The 17,939-nt window shown below is 39.0% G+C and overlaps 2 protein-coding genes across 2 annotated transcripts; one reads left to right on the top strand and one right to left on the bottom strand.

Moving 5' to 3' along the window:
- Positions 1 to 911: 911 nt before the first annotated feature.
- Positions 912 to 3,494, bottom strand: LOC148853115 (uncharacterized). Its single transcript, XM_088945885.1, has 3 exons — positions 2,720 to 3,494; positions 2,293 to 2,465; positions 912 to 1,391 (listed from the first exon to the last, which is right to left on the bottom strand). Exons 1-3 carry the CDS (start codon positions 3,492 to 3,494, stop codon positions 912 to 914), a joined length of 1,428 nt encoding a protein of 475 aa, XP_088802011.1.
- Positions 3,495 to 11,281: 7,787 nt separating this feature from the next.
- On the top strand, positions 11,282 to 14,823 carry LOC148853116 (putative E3 ubiquitin-protein ligase XBAT31). Its single transcript, XM_088946103.1, has 8 exons — positions 11,282 to 11,733; positions 11,872 to 11,931; positions 12,088 to 12,159; positions 12,286 to 12,407; positions 12,539 to 12,679; positions 12,763 to 12,870; positions 13,265 to 13,523; positions 13,985 to 14,823. The coding sequence occupies exons 1-8, from the start codon at positions 11,554 to 11,556 to the stop codon at positions 14,372 to 14,374; spliced, it is 1,332 nt and encodes a 443-aa protein (XP_088802229.1). The 5' UTR covers positions 11,282 to 11,553; the 3' UTR covers positions 14,375 to 14,823.
- Positions 14,824 to 17,939: the final 3,116 nt, after the last annotated feature.

Genomic DNA, 17,939 nt, shown 5'->3' on the forward strand with positions numbered 1-17,939 from the left:
CGAACCCAATTAGACTCGTACTAAACTCGTCCCAATCGAGGTGGGGCGGACGAGTTGCCTGATTCACCTGTCCCATTGGGCATTGACATCCTTAACTAAAAAGTTTAAAGTTGAAACTTAAAATACTAGCTAATTGCAGATTGTTGGTTAATCTATCAACTAATCCACTTGGAAAGCAATGAGAATACAAAAAATACCCCTTACCCATTACCGCAAAAATACCCTTCAAAGGGTAATCTTGACTTTCACTATGTATCTATTTGATATAGTTTTCGCTTATTAAGTAAACGTGTGTATTTGATTTGTCTTCAAACCGAGAAAAATATTTGATAAATTATTTGTGGAGTGAATAATCACTCAACCATTAAAGAAAGTGTTAATGCATACATAAATCAAAACCCATTTTTATAAATATTAATACGTATATATGAATATAATAAGAAACATATTGATTTAACGAAAATATAATAATGTTTTAATAAATACCTATCCTAAAACATTCATAAAACCAAAAAAAAAAACAAGTTATACATCTACGTATTAATTTGAATCAAATGAATGAGATCGACAGCCGGCAATCGGCACCAATGAAAACTTGTAATAAGTTTGGATGGATTATTATCCTATCCACACATAAGATCATACATTATGGATTATATATTTGCCGAAAGCTAAAAGGGCATTATAGAATTAATTGAGGTTGGAGATGTAAAATCAGAGCTTTTCTGGTTTGCCTTTTCTTATTTTTATTCATTGAAGATTTAGATATATATACACAACCATGCACAACCATCGAATATCGAATCTCCTAAATTTACAGGAACTCAAACTCAAGACGAACTCCTAATTCGATCCTAACTCAGTGGAGTCTCCTAATCCCAGAAACTCCCAATTCAATCCTAACACCCTCCTCAAGTTGGAGCATGCAGATTGTGAATGCCCAACTTGCGGAGAAAATACTCAAATTCTCTGCGACCCAATGCCTTTGTAAAAATGTCTGCCAGTTGCACGGTTGTCGACGCATAAGCAGGATGAATGCAACCATTTTGAATCTCATCACGAACAAAATGGCAATCAACTTCAATATGTTTTGTACGCTCATGAAACACTGGGTTTGCTGCAATATGCAAGGCTGCCTGACTATCACAATATAATCTCATTGGTTTCGAATGCATCACTCCAAGGGCCAATAACAATCCCTTCAGCCATTTTAATTCACACGTGGTCATGGCCATAGACCGATACTCTGCTTCCGATGAAGAACGAGCCACAGTGTGTTGTTTCTTATTTTTCCAGGAAATCGGCAATTTCCCAAGTAGAATAAACCACCCAGATAGGGAACGTCGGGACAAAGAACAACTCGCCCAGTCTGAATCACACCATGCATATAACTGCAAGTCACAATCTGAATGCAAGAGAATTCCTTGACCAGGATTTCCTTTCAAGTAGTGCACCACTCGCAATGCAGCCTCTCAATGTCTTTCTTGTGGTTGCTACATGAATTGGGACAGAACGTGCACACAATAAGACAACTCAGGACGAGTTGCTGAGAGATAAATAAGCCTGCCCACCAAGCGCCTATATCGCTCAGGATCAGATAAGAGAGGCCCATCTGTCAAGGTCAGATTGTGATTCTACTCCATAGGAAAAGGAGCAGGTTTTGCACCAAGTAATCCAGCTTCAGCGATAATATCCAGAGCATACTTTCGTTGAGACAGAAAAATTCCTATTGAGTTTTGGGCAACTTCAATGCCCAGAAAATATTTCAATGGTCCCAAGTCTTTCATATGGAAGCAGTCACTCAAATATTTCTTGAAGACTTGAATTGCCATATGATCATTACCTGACACGATAATGTCGTCCACATACACGAGGACAAGCACATGTACCATATTTCGACGAAAGGTGAATAGGGAGCAATTTGAACTTGATTGTTGAAACCCATATGCCTTCAAGGCTGCGGTTAATTTAGCAAACCAACATCTTGGCGCTTGTTTCAAGCCATACAGAGATTTTCGCAACCGACACACCATACATGGTTTATTTGACTAAAAACTAGGAGGCATTCGCGTGTAGACTTCCTCATGAAGGTCACCGTCCAAGAATGCATTATGTACGTTCATTTGATGAAGCTCTCAATTTCTAGCTGCTGCGACTACAAGAAAGGTATAGACAGTAACCATTTTTGCAACTGGGGCAAAAGTTTCATTATAATCAATTCCCTCAACCTATTTGTTCCCAAAGATCATGAGAAGAGCTTTGTATCTTTCCATTGTCCCATCAGCGTTGTACTTGATTCGATATACCCATTTGCATCCTATGGCTCGTTTTTCCGGATGGCAAAGGCTTTACGGTCCATGTCTGATTATTCTCAAGTGCCTGTATTTCTTTCTGCATTGCATCCCTCCATTTTTCATCCTTTACAGCCTCAGCAAAAGAAGTAGGTTCAACTCCTGCTGTAATAGCTGCCAAGAAAGCACGATGTCGACAATAAAAATTGTTACAATTCACATAGTTATCTATGGGATAAGGACTACCTGCAGGATGTGATTGGCTGAATGAGCTTGCAAAGGGACGCGGAGAGGGACTCAAGTGCTGTGTGGTGTGAAGCACATAGTCTCTTAACCTTGTGGACTATTGTTTCTGTCGATGCCCATGCCCTAAATGAGAATCAAAGTGTTGTTGTTGCTCAACATTGCCACCCCCCTAATGTCAGGACTGTCTTCGCTTGTATTTTCTGTGGTGACGTCAGAAGAATGCATGGGTTCACTAGTATTGGCATTTGGGTCTACGTGAGTTCCTTCTTCTACACTGACTCCTTCTGCAAGTTCACCTCGCTGGTTAGTCTCCATCTCGCCATTTGCTTGTCGTGGTAAATAAGTGGACGACACCAACACCTCATCTGTCCCACCTATTCCATAATGAAATTGGCCTTGTGCTTTGTTTGGTTGCTTATCGTCCTTGCGTGCATAAGAGAATTCATCCTCTAAAAAGGTAACATCTCTTGATGCAAAGAACATGCCGGACTCTAAATCATACAAGCTCCATCTTTTCTTTCCAAAAGGATACCCAACAAAAACACACCATCTGCTTCGACTGACAAATTTATTCCCTCCATGGCCATGATTGTGCACATATGCCAAGCAACCAAAGACTCGCAAATTATCATAAGAAGGAGGTCGCCCAAATAAAACTTCATAGGGAGTCTTTCCCTTCAACAGAATGGACGGTGTCCGATTGATCAAATAACATGCGGTCAATACACATTCCCCCAAAAAATCAATAGGCATGCTAGCTTGAAAACGCAATGCTCGGGCACCATTGAGTATGTTCCGGTGTTTGCGTTCAACCCTCCTGTTTTGTTGAGAGGTCCCGACACAAGTGGTTTGATGAATAATACCATGCTGAGCAAAATAACTAGCCAAGCAGACAAACTCAGTCCCATTATCAGTACGAACCACTTTGACGGGTTTGTTAAATTGCCTTTGAACCATAGCAAAAAAAATTTGAAGAACTTGTCCTACTTTTGTTTTATCAATTAGAAGATAAATCCAAACACCTCTAGAAAAAATCATCTACTATTGTCAAGAAATAATGATCCCCACAAGAAGCTGCAGCTCTATAAGGACCCCATAAATCATAATGAATTAACTCAAAAATATTGGATGCTTTGTTATTACTAGAAACAAACTCTTCTCGACATTGTTTAGCTGGAAGCACACATCACAACCCTTAATACTGTCATCCTTATTATTTTTAGTACTAACAAAAGGCAACAACTTAACAATTTTATGAGAAGGATGCCCTAACCTTTGATGCCAAATGTCACACGTCTTGCTCTCTATAGTCTTCATTTCTCTTGTTGATGCAATGCTCCGAAAATAATAGTCCCTCTCGCTACTCACCCACTCCAATCAACATCCTTGTAATTCGATCCTGTATCACACAGAATTTATTAGTGAACTGAACAACACAATTCGACTCCTCAACCAATTGCGACACAAAAATTAGATTGCAATTCAAACTAGGCACATATAAAACATTAGTCAGTTTCATATGATCGTCTAGCGCAATTGTGCCTTCTTTCTCTATTGTTGTTGCTTTCCCATCTAGCAGCCTGATAGAGCATGAAATGATGTTCTTTATGTCTCTCATCGACTCGAGGCTTCCTGTCATATGATGAGAAGCCCCTGTGTCTATTATCCACTCTGACAATTTTCGCTTACCACTTAGTTGTTGACTCCCATCTTTCTGTATGTTCAAAAGGTTGAGTAACATGTTCTACTGCTCACTACTTAGTCCATTTAACTCGGTCTTGACTGCATCGATTGATTCTCCTTGAGACGCATTGCCTTGCGCAGAGACTTTGGCTGTATTGGCCTTGACTTGGCCGCCATGACCTTTTCCTCCTACCCCTGTTCCTTGTTTCCGTCCACCACGCCCACCATGTTCTTTTTCTTTGTTTTCATCCATATCGACCACCGTGTCTAAAACCCTCAATTGGTGGCAGAATCGTCACAAAAACAGAAAATCGGATCTCCCTAAAACCTGTCGCAGAACTTCGACTCGCCGAAAACCCGTTAAAGATCCGAACGTTCGTGAGTCTTATCCGAAACTCCTTGAAGAGGCACCGATTTCGAAGTCGTGGAATCTGAGACTGATCTTCCAGCAACCTCAATGCGCGATTCCTCCGGGACTGTCCTGGAGGGTTCTTGAGTCAGTGTAGAATGTTCAGATGTTCGACACAAGCGCTCACGGATACTTGATCGGTGGGCTTCTATTCAGGCCCGGGATGTGGTTACCACGATCGAGAGACAGAACTGTGATGCTCAACTCTTGACTCTCTCCAAGTCACAACCTGTGTCAACAAGGCAATCTACGTTTCTAAGAGGGGCTTCACCAACTCCAACAGAAAGTTCCGTTGATATCCTAAAACTGCAGGGAAGGTAGGTGGTTTGATTAGGTGGGAGCTCGCAAAGTTGAAGAAGCAAGCTACAGCTCGTAAATAACGGCTGCCGGCATGAATACAACTTTCCGAAGTGAAAACCCATGGATCGTCGCCCCTGTTTTCGCTATTGTGGTCGTTTCATTGAGTGATCTACAAAGCTGGTGTTCATCACTTCAGGTGCAGATATCTGAGACATGATGTCCGTTGAAAGGGGATGAAGATGAGGCTGGAGAGACGCTAGAGAACGCCAGCGAGTTGCCGGTGCTGTATACTCAAACCGATGCTGTATACTTAGCACCGATGTCGGAGCACTGCCGGTGGCAGTTTGATTCTGGTAATGTGCCTAAGAAGAACGACAGTTGTAGCGGTTTTAAAGACAACAAGAGGGAAGCGGCGATCTGCAACCGGCGGTGGAAGCGGCGATATCTGTTACCAGCGATCTGTTACCAACGGTGCGAACACTGAGAGGCGGGAAATAAAAAAAAAAGCTTGGCTCCTTGTAAAATACAAACCTCACATACACACCGACATATTGTCTCCTTGTAAAATATAAATGACTGGCTTCAGAATCCGGACGTCTGGATCCACTCAAAATGGGACCAGGCAAGTGATCTATCGTCTTCGTCTTGGTCCTAACCAAAATAAAAAAGAAGAAAAGTTTATATATGATAGAACCTTTATATATCAACAAAGAGAGGAAATAATAATTTGATTCAATAAATTTAAGGGAGAAGTATCGATCAGCCCAGCTCAGAATTTACTGGCCACGAAATACACGGGGAATGCATCCTGACCGTTAATTAATATTAAATTCACGGACAGAATGTGGTTTATAGGGGAAGGTGGGGGGTGGCTGGAATTCAGAATTCTGCCTCATGTGTATTCGTAGTTTTCCTTAAATTCAAGTGATTGTGACAAAATAAAAAGTGGAGTCAGGAAGCTCTAATATTGCTAGTATAGGGGTGATTGACCTGTGGACTCTTTTTGAAAAAGAGAGAATAAAGTGACAAAAACGGAAAAGTAGTCAAAAGGTAAGCAAGGGACAGAAATGGCAAGATAAAGAAAGCAGGAGAAATGTCAGGTTCATCTGTCTGTATACGGTTTGGAGTACTGACTGATGGCAACGGTTTATTATTAGAACTCGTTTCACGATACTTGATTATTATTATTTTGATCAAAAAGCCTGCCAACCCAGGATAACCACTGCACCCATTAAATGATACATCTGCAGCAGTTGAATCAATATCGCTGTAGGTATACCTGTAGCTGGAGGTAATAAAAAACAGCTTCATGTGTGCTACATAATTTGATCTCCTCAGTTTGTTTTATTTATAAAGTGAGTAGCTAGTTAGTTTGCTTTAGAATACCAAAGAGAGAACTTATATATTCAACTCAACCAAACAATAGGTAGTCGAAATTTATCTGTTGGCTGTGTTAGTTTGTCAAATTAAGCAACAGGTTCAAAGGCAAAGAATGCTTCATTAGAAGACATTCATCTCTTATTTGTTAGCAGTGCGGAATCGAACAGTAGAGAATAATCATAGGCCCGAGGATGAAGTTTTTAGGAAGATACTTCTACGTTTAACTCAGTGACAAGAGGATAAAGTCGGTCGGGCCTAGCTGATTCAAGCTAAGAAGAGCAATAAGAGAGTAAAAGAGTTAAAAATCCTTTATTTTGAAGAGGAGATACTTTTAAATAGATGAATGTTTGTATTGTATCGGGATACACTCTTTGTAGGACTATCAGGATGAAGCCGTTCGCCAAGATCCTTAGAAAGTAGAGCCTTCCCCTGCAGGAGATACTTTTAAATAGATGAATGTTTGTATTGTATCGGGATACACTCTTTGTAGGACTATCAGGATGAAGCCGTTCGCCAAGATCCTTAGAAAGTAGAGCCTTCCCCTGCAGGGGTGCTTGTCATTGTCGCTACTTCCTCATGAGGTCTTTGATGATGTAGACGTAATAGGGGTGTCAATGGACTGAATTTGGGTTGCACTCCATCCAAATCAAAATTTATTTGGATGGATTGGACCTGGTCTCTCTATAACGAATATATATTGGATTGAACCAATATCTGATTCATTAATAGAAGATAAGAATATAGGCATCAATGGACCAAGTTTAAAATAAAACTGATCTAAATTAACAAGAATTTGAATAGATTGGACAGTCTCCAGACTGATCCAAAATAGTCCAAAATATTCATTAGACTGAATTGGAACAGGTTCATTTATAATGGACTCACATTGGATTGGATTGAATCGAATTGGATTAAATCCGGTCCAATTGACACCCCTAGATGTAGATGACGCACTGACGTGATTCAAAAGCGTCAGCCATGGAAACTTCCTTAGCAGCTTCGGCCACCTAGGGCACCCACGAATAATATATGCTTTCGGAATCCATTTAATTGGTGTGGTGCTTTTTGCGGGTTTTTAGTTTTTCACATCAATGGCTCAATATAGAATATTAATGGACAAGTTGTTTAGAGATCTAAATTAATGACCTTCAAATTTTATACATGGGAAACACAGTAACTAGAGTGCTCTAAAAGGGCCCATAAGTAATTTTTATTTTATTTTATTTTTGAACAAAAGGCCCATATGTAATAAAACCCACAAAAATCTAAAGGTTGTGTTTGGTTGTAACGCAAATTTATTTGCACTAGTATAAATGTATGGGAATGTAGATGTAAAGTAATGCAAATTCTAATTTAATTTTGTTTGGATTTTACTTTATTCTGTTTCATGTTTTAATTTACTTAGTTTGTACTGCAGTTAAACAAAATAAGTTAAAATTTGAAACAAAAAATTGATCAGAATTTACTTTAAAATCATTTGCATTGCCATGGTTTTGCATTAATACAAATTTATTTGCGTTGCAACTAAATACAGCCAAAGGCTCAATTCGGAAGGAGTACAAATACAAACATGTACAATGCAATCAATGTTTTCAACCAACTGTTGACCTTGCTGATCAAATTGTTCAAATTGTCACCTGCCAGAATTCTGTGTCCGGTTCAATCAGGACCCGCAAGATGGTAAAAAACTACTGACTTGGTCAAGAACCATTCGACCCAGTGACTGGGTTGCGAGTTGCACAATCAATGCATACAGAACTTTCAGAGGCCATAATTTTACAATCCTATGTCCGATTGGGGTGATTTATTTTTTTATTTTAAATAACTTTTCAAGATCTAAGCGTCCCAAGGAACCGTTGCCCCACTATTTTCATGAAAAAACCCTTTTTGACATCAAATTAAAAATTTTAGTATTTTTTATAAATATAAAAATTAAAAACTGAACTAAAAAATATAAACTAAATATAAATAATACATATAACATATCTAAAATATATTTATATATTATTTATTGCTAAAATATAAACGGTTCAACTTCCGGGTTAATTTGAAGCATGAATATGAAATTGTCCGACTCGATATCACATCTACACCTCACATACGACGCCCCACATGCACATCTCAGCATGTATTCGGAACATCTCCCAAAATAATCAGTGGGAGATGTTCCCAATACATAATTAGGATATGTGGGGCGTCGTATTTTTCTTTAATTTTATTCGTTTTTTTTTTGTACCATTCTTTAATTTTATTCAATGTTCTACAACTCCTCTAATTCTGGGGATTTTGCTAATTTGCCTCAAGTCTTCCGTCAATGTGGTACATTCACAAAAATACCATTTCTAAGATTTAAACTTTGGTCATGCAAGTTGCAGCCGAACAACCCAACCATAGCACCAATGTACACCGTCTCTACATGAATGTAAAATGAGCTTGGTCAACACACGGTGCTAACAACATCTCAATCGGCTATTACAATGGAACATCAATAATGAGTTCACATTTCCGCCCTATAAGGAACTGCCCCATAACATCCCATGTGTGCTATGTATTGAAAACATTTATTGTATTAGAATTGATGATATCATTATCAGGAGAGATGTTTCCAATAACTTGTGGGTAAGGCTGCAATTTGGGCTGATTTGGCCCGAATCCAATCCTAACCCAATCCAAAAAAATGGGTCGGGTCGATGTTCAGGTTAGGGTTAGGGTTAGGGTTGAAATTCATAAACCTGACTTTACTTCGAGTTGGCTAACCCAATCCGAATCCGACTCTATACTACATGTTATATGTAATATATAACATACCTTGATTTGTTTAGATGCATGATATTTGTATAGCCCCCACCACATAAAATCATGTATTTCTTTTAAGATAATCACTTCACTTAAACCTAAACCTTAGGTGGGATTCACTACAATACATGGGTTTGATCTTGATATCAGCTGTATTTTGCTGATTCATAAAGTACGACTATGAGCGGTAATTTGGTGGTAGAACCATCGCACTATATATGGTTTGATCCCGATACAATGGAGCCCACTTAACACCAAACCTTAAGCCCAACTAAATACTTGGCTTGTGAAGGATGAATTCACATCTGCGACCCACAACATCTTACAGCACATCCCTCTGTATATTGAGAATATTTCCTGATGATGATATCATCGATTCTGATACTATTATCAAAAAGTATTTTCAATACATGATGGGAATATGCTGTAAGACGTTGTGAGGCACAGATGTGAAGTCGTGAAGGATGGGCATTTGCAGAGTGTCCCTGACATTGTGAGGCGCAGACGTTATTGGTTTGTATAGATATGAAAATTTAGTGTAGGTACTTGGAATCACGCTGATCTACAATAGCAGGCCATAGATTGAATCAACAAGAAGCAAGCCATTCCAATTTACAATTTCGAATACAAAGGCCCGGTATCAATTCTGAGGATTTTCATCCTAAGAATCACCATTACCATTTAGTACAGTTATTTGATTTTTGTTTCTCCGAATCGGAATCACATTGGTAGTACCCAATTTCTTTCAATCCATTCTCTACTCTCTATTGTTTGATAAACACAAATGATTCATTTCTAACAAATTTTTGTTAAGTTTGGATTGAATTGCATTGCAATTTATTACATTTAAATCATAATCAAATACATGAAGAAAAGGAGAGCAATTCACGTGTTCAATTATTTCCGATTTTGTATATATATGTTTGATGTTTTTATTAACCGGTGATACTTGAAGGTTTATCTTTGATTTGTTAGAAAATGGCTGGAAAGTCAAATTAAATGTATGATGAATACATATGTCATCTACGTAATAGTTTTCTGTCCTCATCATTGACTTCAGTGAACCGAGTTTGACACCCATCTTGGTATCAACCGATTAAATGCTTGTATCAACCCCATCTTGGTACCAACCGATTAAATGCTTTTTTTTTTCAGGCGTTCAAGTGGGTTTGCAGTATTTCTAACAACAAAATGTGGGTTCGAAGTAATAGACTACATTTGTAACAGATCAATCCCTAATAACGCAAAAAAGGGGAAGAATCATAGGTAGCCCCTTCCTGTAACGAGCGCGAGATAGATGTAGAACTCTGAATCGTGAGATTCAAACCTGTGAGGAAGGGGATGAAAAGAAAAACTGAGCATCAGCAAACACATCTTGGCTCGCTTTTCTTGTATGCAAGAAATATAGATGATACAAGTAAGAAAACTCATTTTAGGGTTAACAATGTCATTTTCTACTGATGATTAATTAAATCATTTATAATTATAAAATGTTAAATATAAAATATATTTTAATAAATCTATAAAATTATAAAAAGTATTATAATAAATAATTTTTTTTATTATTTAACTTTTACTTAATAAATCTCGTATATAATAACATATAAGAGGATGAAATGTGAATAGACGTAAACATAATTCTTATAGGCAGAGATCCGAACTCCTTTCTATCCTATTTGGGATGTTATGTCAACTTTATGCCGCTCGACTCGAAAGTACCTCCTTTCCTTACTCTAAAAGGTCCTCAAATAAATCTTTTGTGGAATGTGAACCATGGAGGAACCCATTTTTAGGACTCTACTTGGAATTTCACACTTATTATATATTAATCGAGTGTTAGCGGGTTAATTCGGTTTGCTCCACGTATCCACATCCATATTTTATTAATATCTGTCAAAGGAGCTTTGCGGACCCGGACCCGGACCCTCACTATCGGGTAACGGATTTTTTTTTTTTTTTGTGTAAAACTCCGTTCTCGTGGGAACCTGGACTCAACGACTCGTAGACAACTACCATCAACTATCCATTATCAATTCTATTATATTTTTATTTTTATTTATCTAAAAAAAAGAAGAATCTAATGGCTCGTAAAAAATCTGACTGTGGAACCGTTTTTTCTAAAAAACAAAAAAAAAAAAAAAAAAAAATTGATAGGCAATTCCTCTGACTGATGGACCTGGGGTAGACAGTTTTAGGCTCTTAGCTTGGCAGCTGCCCAGCTCTCACGGTCATGTGCCCGAACGCCTTCCGGGCAGCTCCAAACTACGAGAGACCAAGAACGCATCTCCCTCTCCGATACTTAAAAACCATTTCCCCCCACTCCATAGATCGATCGACGCCACCACCTGCAAGGGGAAGGTGGCGCACGATAAGCTCGTATGCCTCTCCCGGCGTCTGAAAAGTAAAAAGTGCAAAGTTAAGACTTAAAAAAGAGCAAAAGAGGGTGAGATGGGTCAGAGACTCAGTTGCAGAGCGAGTTATGAACATGGGCTCTTCACTGCTGTTCAAGCTGGAAACTTGGAGAAAATTCATTCTTTGTTGGAGAGACACCCAAGTCTCTTGCATCAGGCCACCGTTTATGACAGGCACTCTGCACTTCATGTAGCTGCTGCACACGGTCGGATCGAGGTTGGTTATTAGTTCTGTTTTCATTTCCTCTTTTATCTTGCTGGATTTTCTTCTATTAATTTTTTTTATTCGTGGATTTTTTATTATTTCTCTTTCTTTTTTTTTTCTTTTCCGGTGGTGTGGCATAATGGTTGGCAGGTGCTTTCTTGGATTTTGGATCGATCTGTTCATCCCGATATCTTGAATCGTCATAAACAGGTAAGTTTGATCTCATGTTTGTGTGCCAAGAGGAGATTTCGTTTACTTATATTTTCGAATGCTTGATCTTTTCGTTTTTTTCCCTTCTCTCTCTTCCATCTTTGTTTGTATTTGCTTTTGTGTTCTTAAGTTTCTCTTTTGGTGATTGGTCTCTAGACTCCACTTATGTTGGCCGCAATGCATGGGAAGATCTCCTGCGTGGAAAAGCTGCTTCAATCAGGGGCCAATGTATGTATAAAAATTCAATCTTGTTAATTTCTTCTCTCCATTTTCATTTGTTTTTCTTTCAATTTTCCTATTAAAATCTGAAGTATAGTGGAGAAAATTTGATCTGGTTTTCTTTAAATTTTATAGATTTTAATGTTTGATTCTCTTAACGGAAGAACCTGCTTGCACTATGCCGCGTACTACGGGCATTCCGACTGCCTGCAAGCTATTCTTGCTGCTGCCCAGATGACCCCTGTTGCCGATTCTTGGTGAGTAGTGTCATCTCGTTTTTCATTTCTAATCTTCCAGAGAAAATTGTTACCAAGGCTTGGTGGATCATGATTGCAAGTTTGTAGGATTCCATATGTTTGATTAGTTTTGTGGCTGGGTTTAACGGCAGGGGATTTGCGCGATTTGTAAATGTTAGAGATGGTAAGGGAGCAACCCCATTGCACCTAGCAGCTCGGCAGAGACGGTCTGATTGTGTTCATATCTTGTTAGACAGAGGAGCTCTTGTCTGTGCTTCAACGGGCGGATATGGGTAATAAACCCTTTAACTTCTCCATTTCATCATGGTTTAACAATAATCGGCTCTGTCATATATTGATCAAGTCCTAACTGCAGCTTCCTAGGGAGCAGTCCGCTTCATTTGGCAGCTCGGGGGGGTTCTTTGGATTGCGTCCGTGAATTGCTTGCGTGGGGAGCAGATCGGCTTCAAAGAGATTCATCTGGGTAGGCATTCATAAGTGATGAACGATGATGTTTGATCTCCTGGTTAGAAATATTGCTCAGTTCCTCTCGTAGTTAAGTCTAACTCAAAATTGATGATTGGTGAAATAATTCTGGATTCATTCCTTCATCACCTTTCTGTGATCTATACCTAGATATGTTTGGTCCAAGAAATGCCTTTATAGGCATATTAAATGACAATTGCAACGTGGATTTAGACATAAAAAAGTGTACACACACACACACACATATATATATATATATATTAGGAATTTTCAGATTTTCCCATGTTTGTGTTCTTGATCTTATTGTAGAGCCCTGCTTTATCTGATGAACCAATTTATAGATTTGAGTTTGTGAAGCTCATATCGATTGTGTATACCATATATTTCTGCAGGAGAATACCTTATATGGTTGCTCTTAAGTATAAGCACGGGGCATGTTCTGCCCTGCTGAACCCATCGTCAGCAGAGCCTCTTGTGTGGCCATCGCCTTTGAAGTTCATCAGCGAACTTAATCCAGAGGCAAAGGTCCTCTTGGAGAGGGCACTTATAGAAGCAAACAGGGAAAGGGAAAAAAGCATTTTGAAAGGGATGACGTGCTCACTTCCATCGCCTTCATATTCTGATGTCAGTGTCGATGACAATATGTCTGAGGTAAATTTTTATGCCTTCTCTCTGTAAGTTGCAAACGTTTTTTAGTTTTTATTTGGTGACTCCCATGTCTTGATTACATAGTTTAGGAAACTTTGCTAATTTATTTCACTGAATGGCCTTAGAGAAAAAGTTCATAGTTTCTTCCTTTATTTATTTTTGGATGACGTGAAAGGTTCTCTCCTGAAAGGGGTTTCCATTTGTCTTTCTTCCCCTCAATACATATGGAAAGGCCCATACCCACATAATAATTTGGCTGATTGGAATGGTCTTTGGCCTCAGCTAGTCTCTGGGTAGCCCAAATTCAGGTTTAGCTTTTTAGTCTAGTGTTGCTTTGGTGCTGTAATTGTTAGGAAGGTTGGGCGAATATTTTCCATGATCATGTCTTTCCAACTAAAGAAACCTAACAATCAACTGCACTTTGCCTTGTAATTAACTCAAAAATAAAAAATCATTTGATGCAGGATAGTGACACGGAACTGTGCTGTATCTGCTTTGACCAAATGTGCACAATTGAGGTCAGAGACTGTGGCCACCAGATGTGTGCACATTGCACCTTAGCTCTTTGCTGCCACAACAAGCCCAATCCCACCACTGCATCCTTGTCCGCCCCAGTCTGCCCATTTTGCCGCAGCAGCATTTCCCAATTGGTGGTTGCCAGGGTCAAGGTGGAGAGTGACACAGACAAGGAGATGAGTCCTTCAAAGCTAAGGAGGTTGAGGAGGTCCAGAAACTTGAGTGAAGGCAGTAGCAGCTTCAAGGGCTTGTCAGCTGTGGGTTCATTTGGGAAGGTGGGTGGCCGCAGTTCAGGGAGGGTTGCCACCGAAAGCACTGGTTGGGTCGATAAACCTTGATGGGTGGTGGCACAGGTATTTTGGTACATATAAAATTATACACTCCATTGGGCATTCCAAAGGCAAAGGGGGATCCAAAATAAGTAAAAAGGTCTTTCAGGCATGGTTTGGTAGCTTTGTTTACGTGGATCTAAATGTTGTAAATTGTAATCCCTGTTGCTTCCTTCTTTGGATTGAAGAAGCGGTAGTCCTTCTGAAGCCTATACCCTGAATAGAAGAAGAAGAAGAAGAAGAAGAAAAGATTTTCCTTTTGTTTTCTTTTAGGGAAATTTATCACCATCTGCAGTGGATGTTAGACCATAATCAACTCCTTTGAATTCTGGGGGTCCTTCTTGCCTATCTTACCTTCAATTTTTCTTTAGTTTGAAAATAGAAAAGAATGGGGGGAATTGGATGTAATATTGTTATAATAAGTCGCAGAGTAACGTCTGTATGGCTGTTGTTTGTCATGTGATCATGTCTTTAAAATTTGTTGGTTTATCTCTTTTTTTTCAGAATTCAGATAATCCTGATGATTCTTTCAGGCCTTAAAACCCCACCTTCAGGCCACCCAAAAAGAGATATTTTATATAGAAAATAAAAACAAAATGAAAGATGGGGCCCTTTAACATTTAAGTCAGAGAGTATGGCCCGGCCCAACGCATTGGATCTGATCAAGTTTTGGCATATAAAAATAGGTGCACGTGAGATGCACAAATGGGGCTGTGGCCTGTGGGTACCTGATTTGTAATAACTTATAAATTGATACCCTGCCCTGGCCCTTGTGGGCCTTGTCTGTGTGGTGGTCTCTGTGTCATTAGCGAAAATTATATATTTAAGCTTAAGGGTCTCTAAGTGGGGGTGGGCCTTGTTTTGGTTGGGCTTGCTGAGTTTTAGTATGGTATCATTGGACGGACAAGGCCACAAGGGTCATTATCGACGGTATGCAGCCCTTCTCTGCATCCTTTTCCTCCCCTCCCTGGCAGGGTTAACTTTGACTGCTGGGGCCCAACAGGAGAGGCTGTTGAGACAGCTTCTGGACTGGGCACGCTGTGGGCAGTTCATCTATTCACGCTCATGGTTTGGTTTTTAATAAAAATAAATTAAGATGTAATTATTAATTGACCCATTCTCAGGATATCGTGGCATTCCAAGCCAACAGCTAAAGTTTTTTCCTCCGGTGTGACCCCAAAACTAACCGTTACTAACGTTTTTAAAAAATAATAATAATAAAATAAAGGGGCTACTCGGGTAGTCGGATCCTACTCCCTCCTCCCACATGGCCATTTTACGATAGCAACACACAACGTGGACCAACGACGCGAGAATGTACGAACAATCAGGATTCCCGATTACTATTTGGAATTTGAAAGACAACGAGGGTGGGTAATCCAGCTTTGGATCTTTCCATTGGGACAGCAACGTTGAGACGAGATGGTGACTTGGGTAGAGCTGTGGCTGACAGTTTGTCACAGGACTCAGGAGTGAAGAGTCGTTTTGAGTGTTTCCCTTTTTTTTTTTTTTTCTGGCAAAGTAAAACAGTGAATAAGAAGAACCAATATGAACCCATCAAGGGGGAAAATAGTCACGAAAAGTGATGATGGATCACTCACTGTCTGCTTGACTAATCTATTAAATATGTTCAAATCACTGTGTATTAAGCTGATTCATGGAAGATCACCCCAACCCAAATATCCAATGATGAAATTACTGATATGCACATGCAGAAATGAGAAAGAGAAACTCTGATCAATAATTAATATTGTTAATTAACGGTGGCCAGTGGCAGTGGGCATAAGTATAAGCTAAGCATAAGCAGGATGCCAATGATTTAATAGATGATAGATGGGTTGTTGTTTCATTTGAATTGTAGATTTTAGACCCTTGCAGTTCCTTCTCTAATGCGTTTACGTAAAAGCTGTTAAGTGAGACCCGCCAGCCAATTGCTGACTACTAGTGAGAGAGTGAGAGCGACAAACTGCTGAATGCTGCTGATGCCTGATTATTATTTGTTTAAAAAAGTCTTATAGATGGACCATCAATAATTGACAATTGTGTTCTCGCCAAGTTATCGTTTACGAAAGCTACAAGGGAATCGCCTTTGTTTTATTTCATCAAATTTGTCTGCATCTCCGCTTTCCATTTCCATTGCTTAATCATCCATTCATTCAATACTTACTGGGACACAGGAATTCATTCCCATTTCCAACGTTTCACTTTCTTTGATGCATTCCCCCCATTACTCATTACTCTTGAAGGTTACGACTTGCGACTTACGAGGGTGTCGCCTTCTGGCCTTCTGGCCTTCTGGGTGTTGTATAAGGTATTCTGATTCCTTTCCTTCTCCATCAAAGATCAAACACTACTCAGTTTCTCTGTTGCAACAACCAACAACCATTGTCTTAAATTCTTTGTTAATAATACTCTCAAAAACAACTTAGAGTTTGATCCCATCAATGATCAAACCAAACACACAACTTGAGTTGAGGCATATCCATTCTTGCGTTTGGGGACACTGATGGATGTGGGCAGGGTTTAGGCCTTCGGGCTAACTCAATAATTTGCCATATCTCACGCTTTTCGAGAATCAGCACCGTCCATTAAATGGGGTCCCAACTCCAAACTCCAATGATCGTGGGCTCTACCATCAATTAGTTTAAGCAGATGATGATCACTTTTTACAATCTGATTTTGGACGTTGTAATTGTGTGTTAGTAACACTAATAATGGGTTACAATCTGACCTCATTTGTTGTGGACCCCACATTATACGTTTTATTTGTTCCCTGATGCATTCGTTCCTGATAGTTTCTCTTTTGATATATCGCATTTTTTTTAATCCATTATAGTCTTTGTCTTTTTCCTCTTGTAACTTGGAAATTTTCCATGGATATTGGAAAAAAAAATTAAGAATTGATTTTTAAATGCAGTACATTAGAAATTATTTATAATCAACTCAAAATAATTTTCTAAATGATAAAAATCATCTTCCCCTACTTGACATCATTTCTTTTCATCTAATTTTAGTTTTGACGGGACAGAAATACTCTCTCTCTCTCGGAAAAATGAAAACGTGTTTTTTCTTGGCCTTGAGGATCATATCCATGCACTGGTTGGTTCAAGAGGGTTAGTTCGTTCATGTTTTTCTTTAAATTTATGACCCTTCTTTTTCCTCGCACAATTTATAAAGCCTTGATCTATAAGGGTAGCCTCTACTATTGTTAGGTCCTTCAGAATCCTTTTGGTTTTTGTCAATTGTTTGAGCTTCGACCTCTTTAATTTGGATTGATACCATCAATAATAGTACTTTACATCTTTGATGTAGTATGGGATTCGGACTAGCTGAATAAATATTTATAAAGTTAGTTTTCTAAGACCCATCTTAGTACATATAGGAGGAGGGGGATGCATCATGAAGGAAGCTAATAAGTTTCATGCAAGTTAGGACTACTACAAGACATGTATGAAGCAGAGATGACACCACCAACCCAACTTAATAAATATTTACGAAGATAGCATAGTCACAGTATTTGTATCTTAGTTCGTGTTTATCAAATTAATACCAATTTCTATCTTAGTTCATAATT

Source organism: Nelumbo lutea, chromosome 5 (assembly GCF_056320005.1).
Source record: "Nelumbo lutea isolate HS-2025 chromosome 5, American lotus-T2T, whole genome shotgun sequence".
In the NCBI taxonomy this organism is placed as follows: domain Eukaryota; kingdom Viridiplantae; phylum Streptophyta; class Magnoliopsida; order Proteales; family Nelumbonaceae; genus Nelumbo; species Nelumbo lutea.

What these genes read in the sequence shown, in the direction of transcription:
- LOC148853115 (XM_088945885.1), bottom strand. Translation starts at nt 3,494, where the DNA reads ATGGTTCAAAGGCAATTTAACAAACCCGTCAAAGTGGTTCGTACTGAT. An exon ending in AGAAAATACAAGCGAAGACA is followed by an intron (nt 2,466 to 2,719) that starts GTCCTGACATTA and finishes CTTTCTTGGCAG; the next exon opens with CTATTACAGCAGGAGTTGAA. An exon ending in AAATGGGTATATCGAATCAA is followed by an intron (nt 1,392 to 2,292) that starts GTACAACGCTGA and finishes TGTGACTTGCAG; the next exon opens with TTATATGCATGGTGTGATTC.
- LOC148853116 (XM_088946103.1), top strand. Translation starts at nt 11,554, where the DNA reads ATGGGTCAGAGACTCAGTTGCAGAGCGAGTTATGAACATGGGCTCTTC. An exon ending in CTGCACACGGTCGGATCGAG is followed by an intron (nt 11,734 to 11,871) that starts GTTGGTTATTAG and finishes AATGGTTGGCAG; the next exon opens with GTGCTTTCTTGGATTTTGGA. An exon ending in TGCTTCAATCAGGGGCCAAT is followed by an intron (nt 12,160 to 12,285) that starts GTATGTATAAAA and finishes TAAATTTTATAG; the next exon opens with ATTTTAATGTTTGATTCTCT.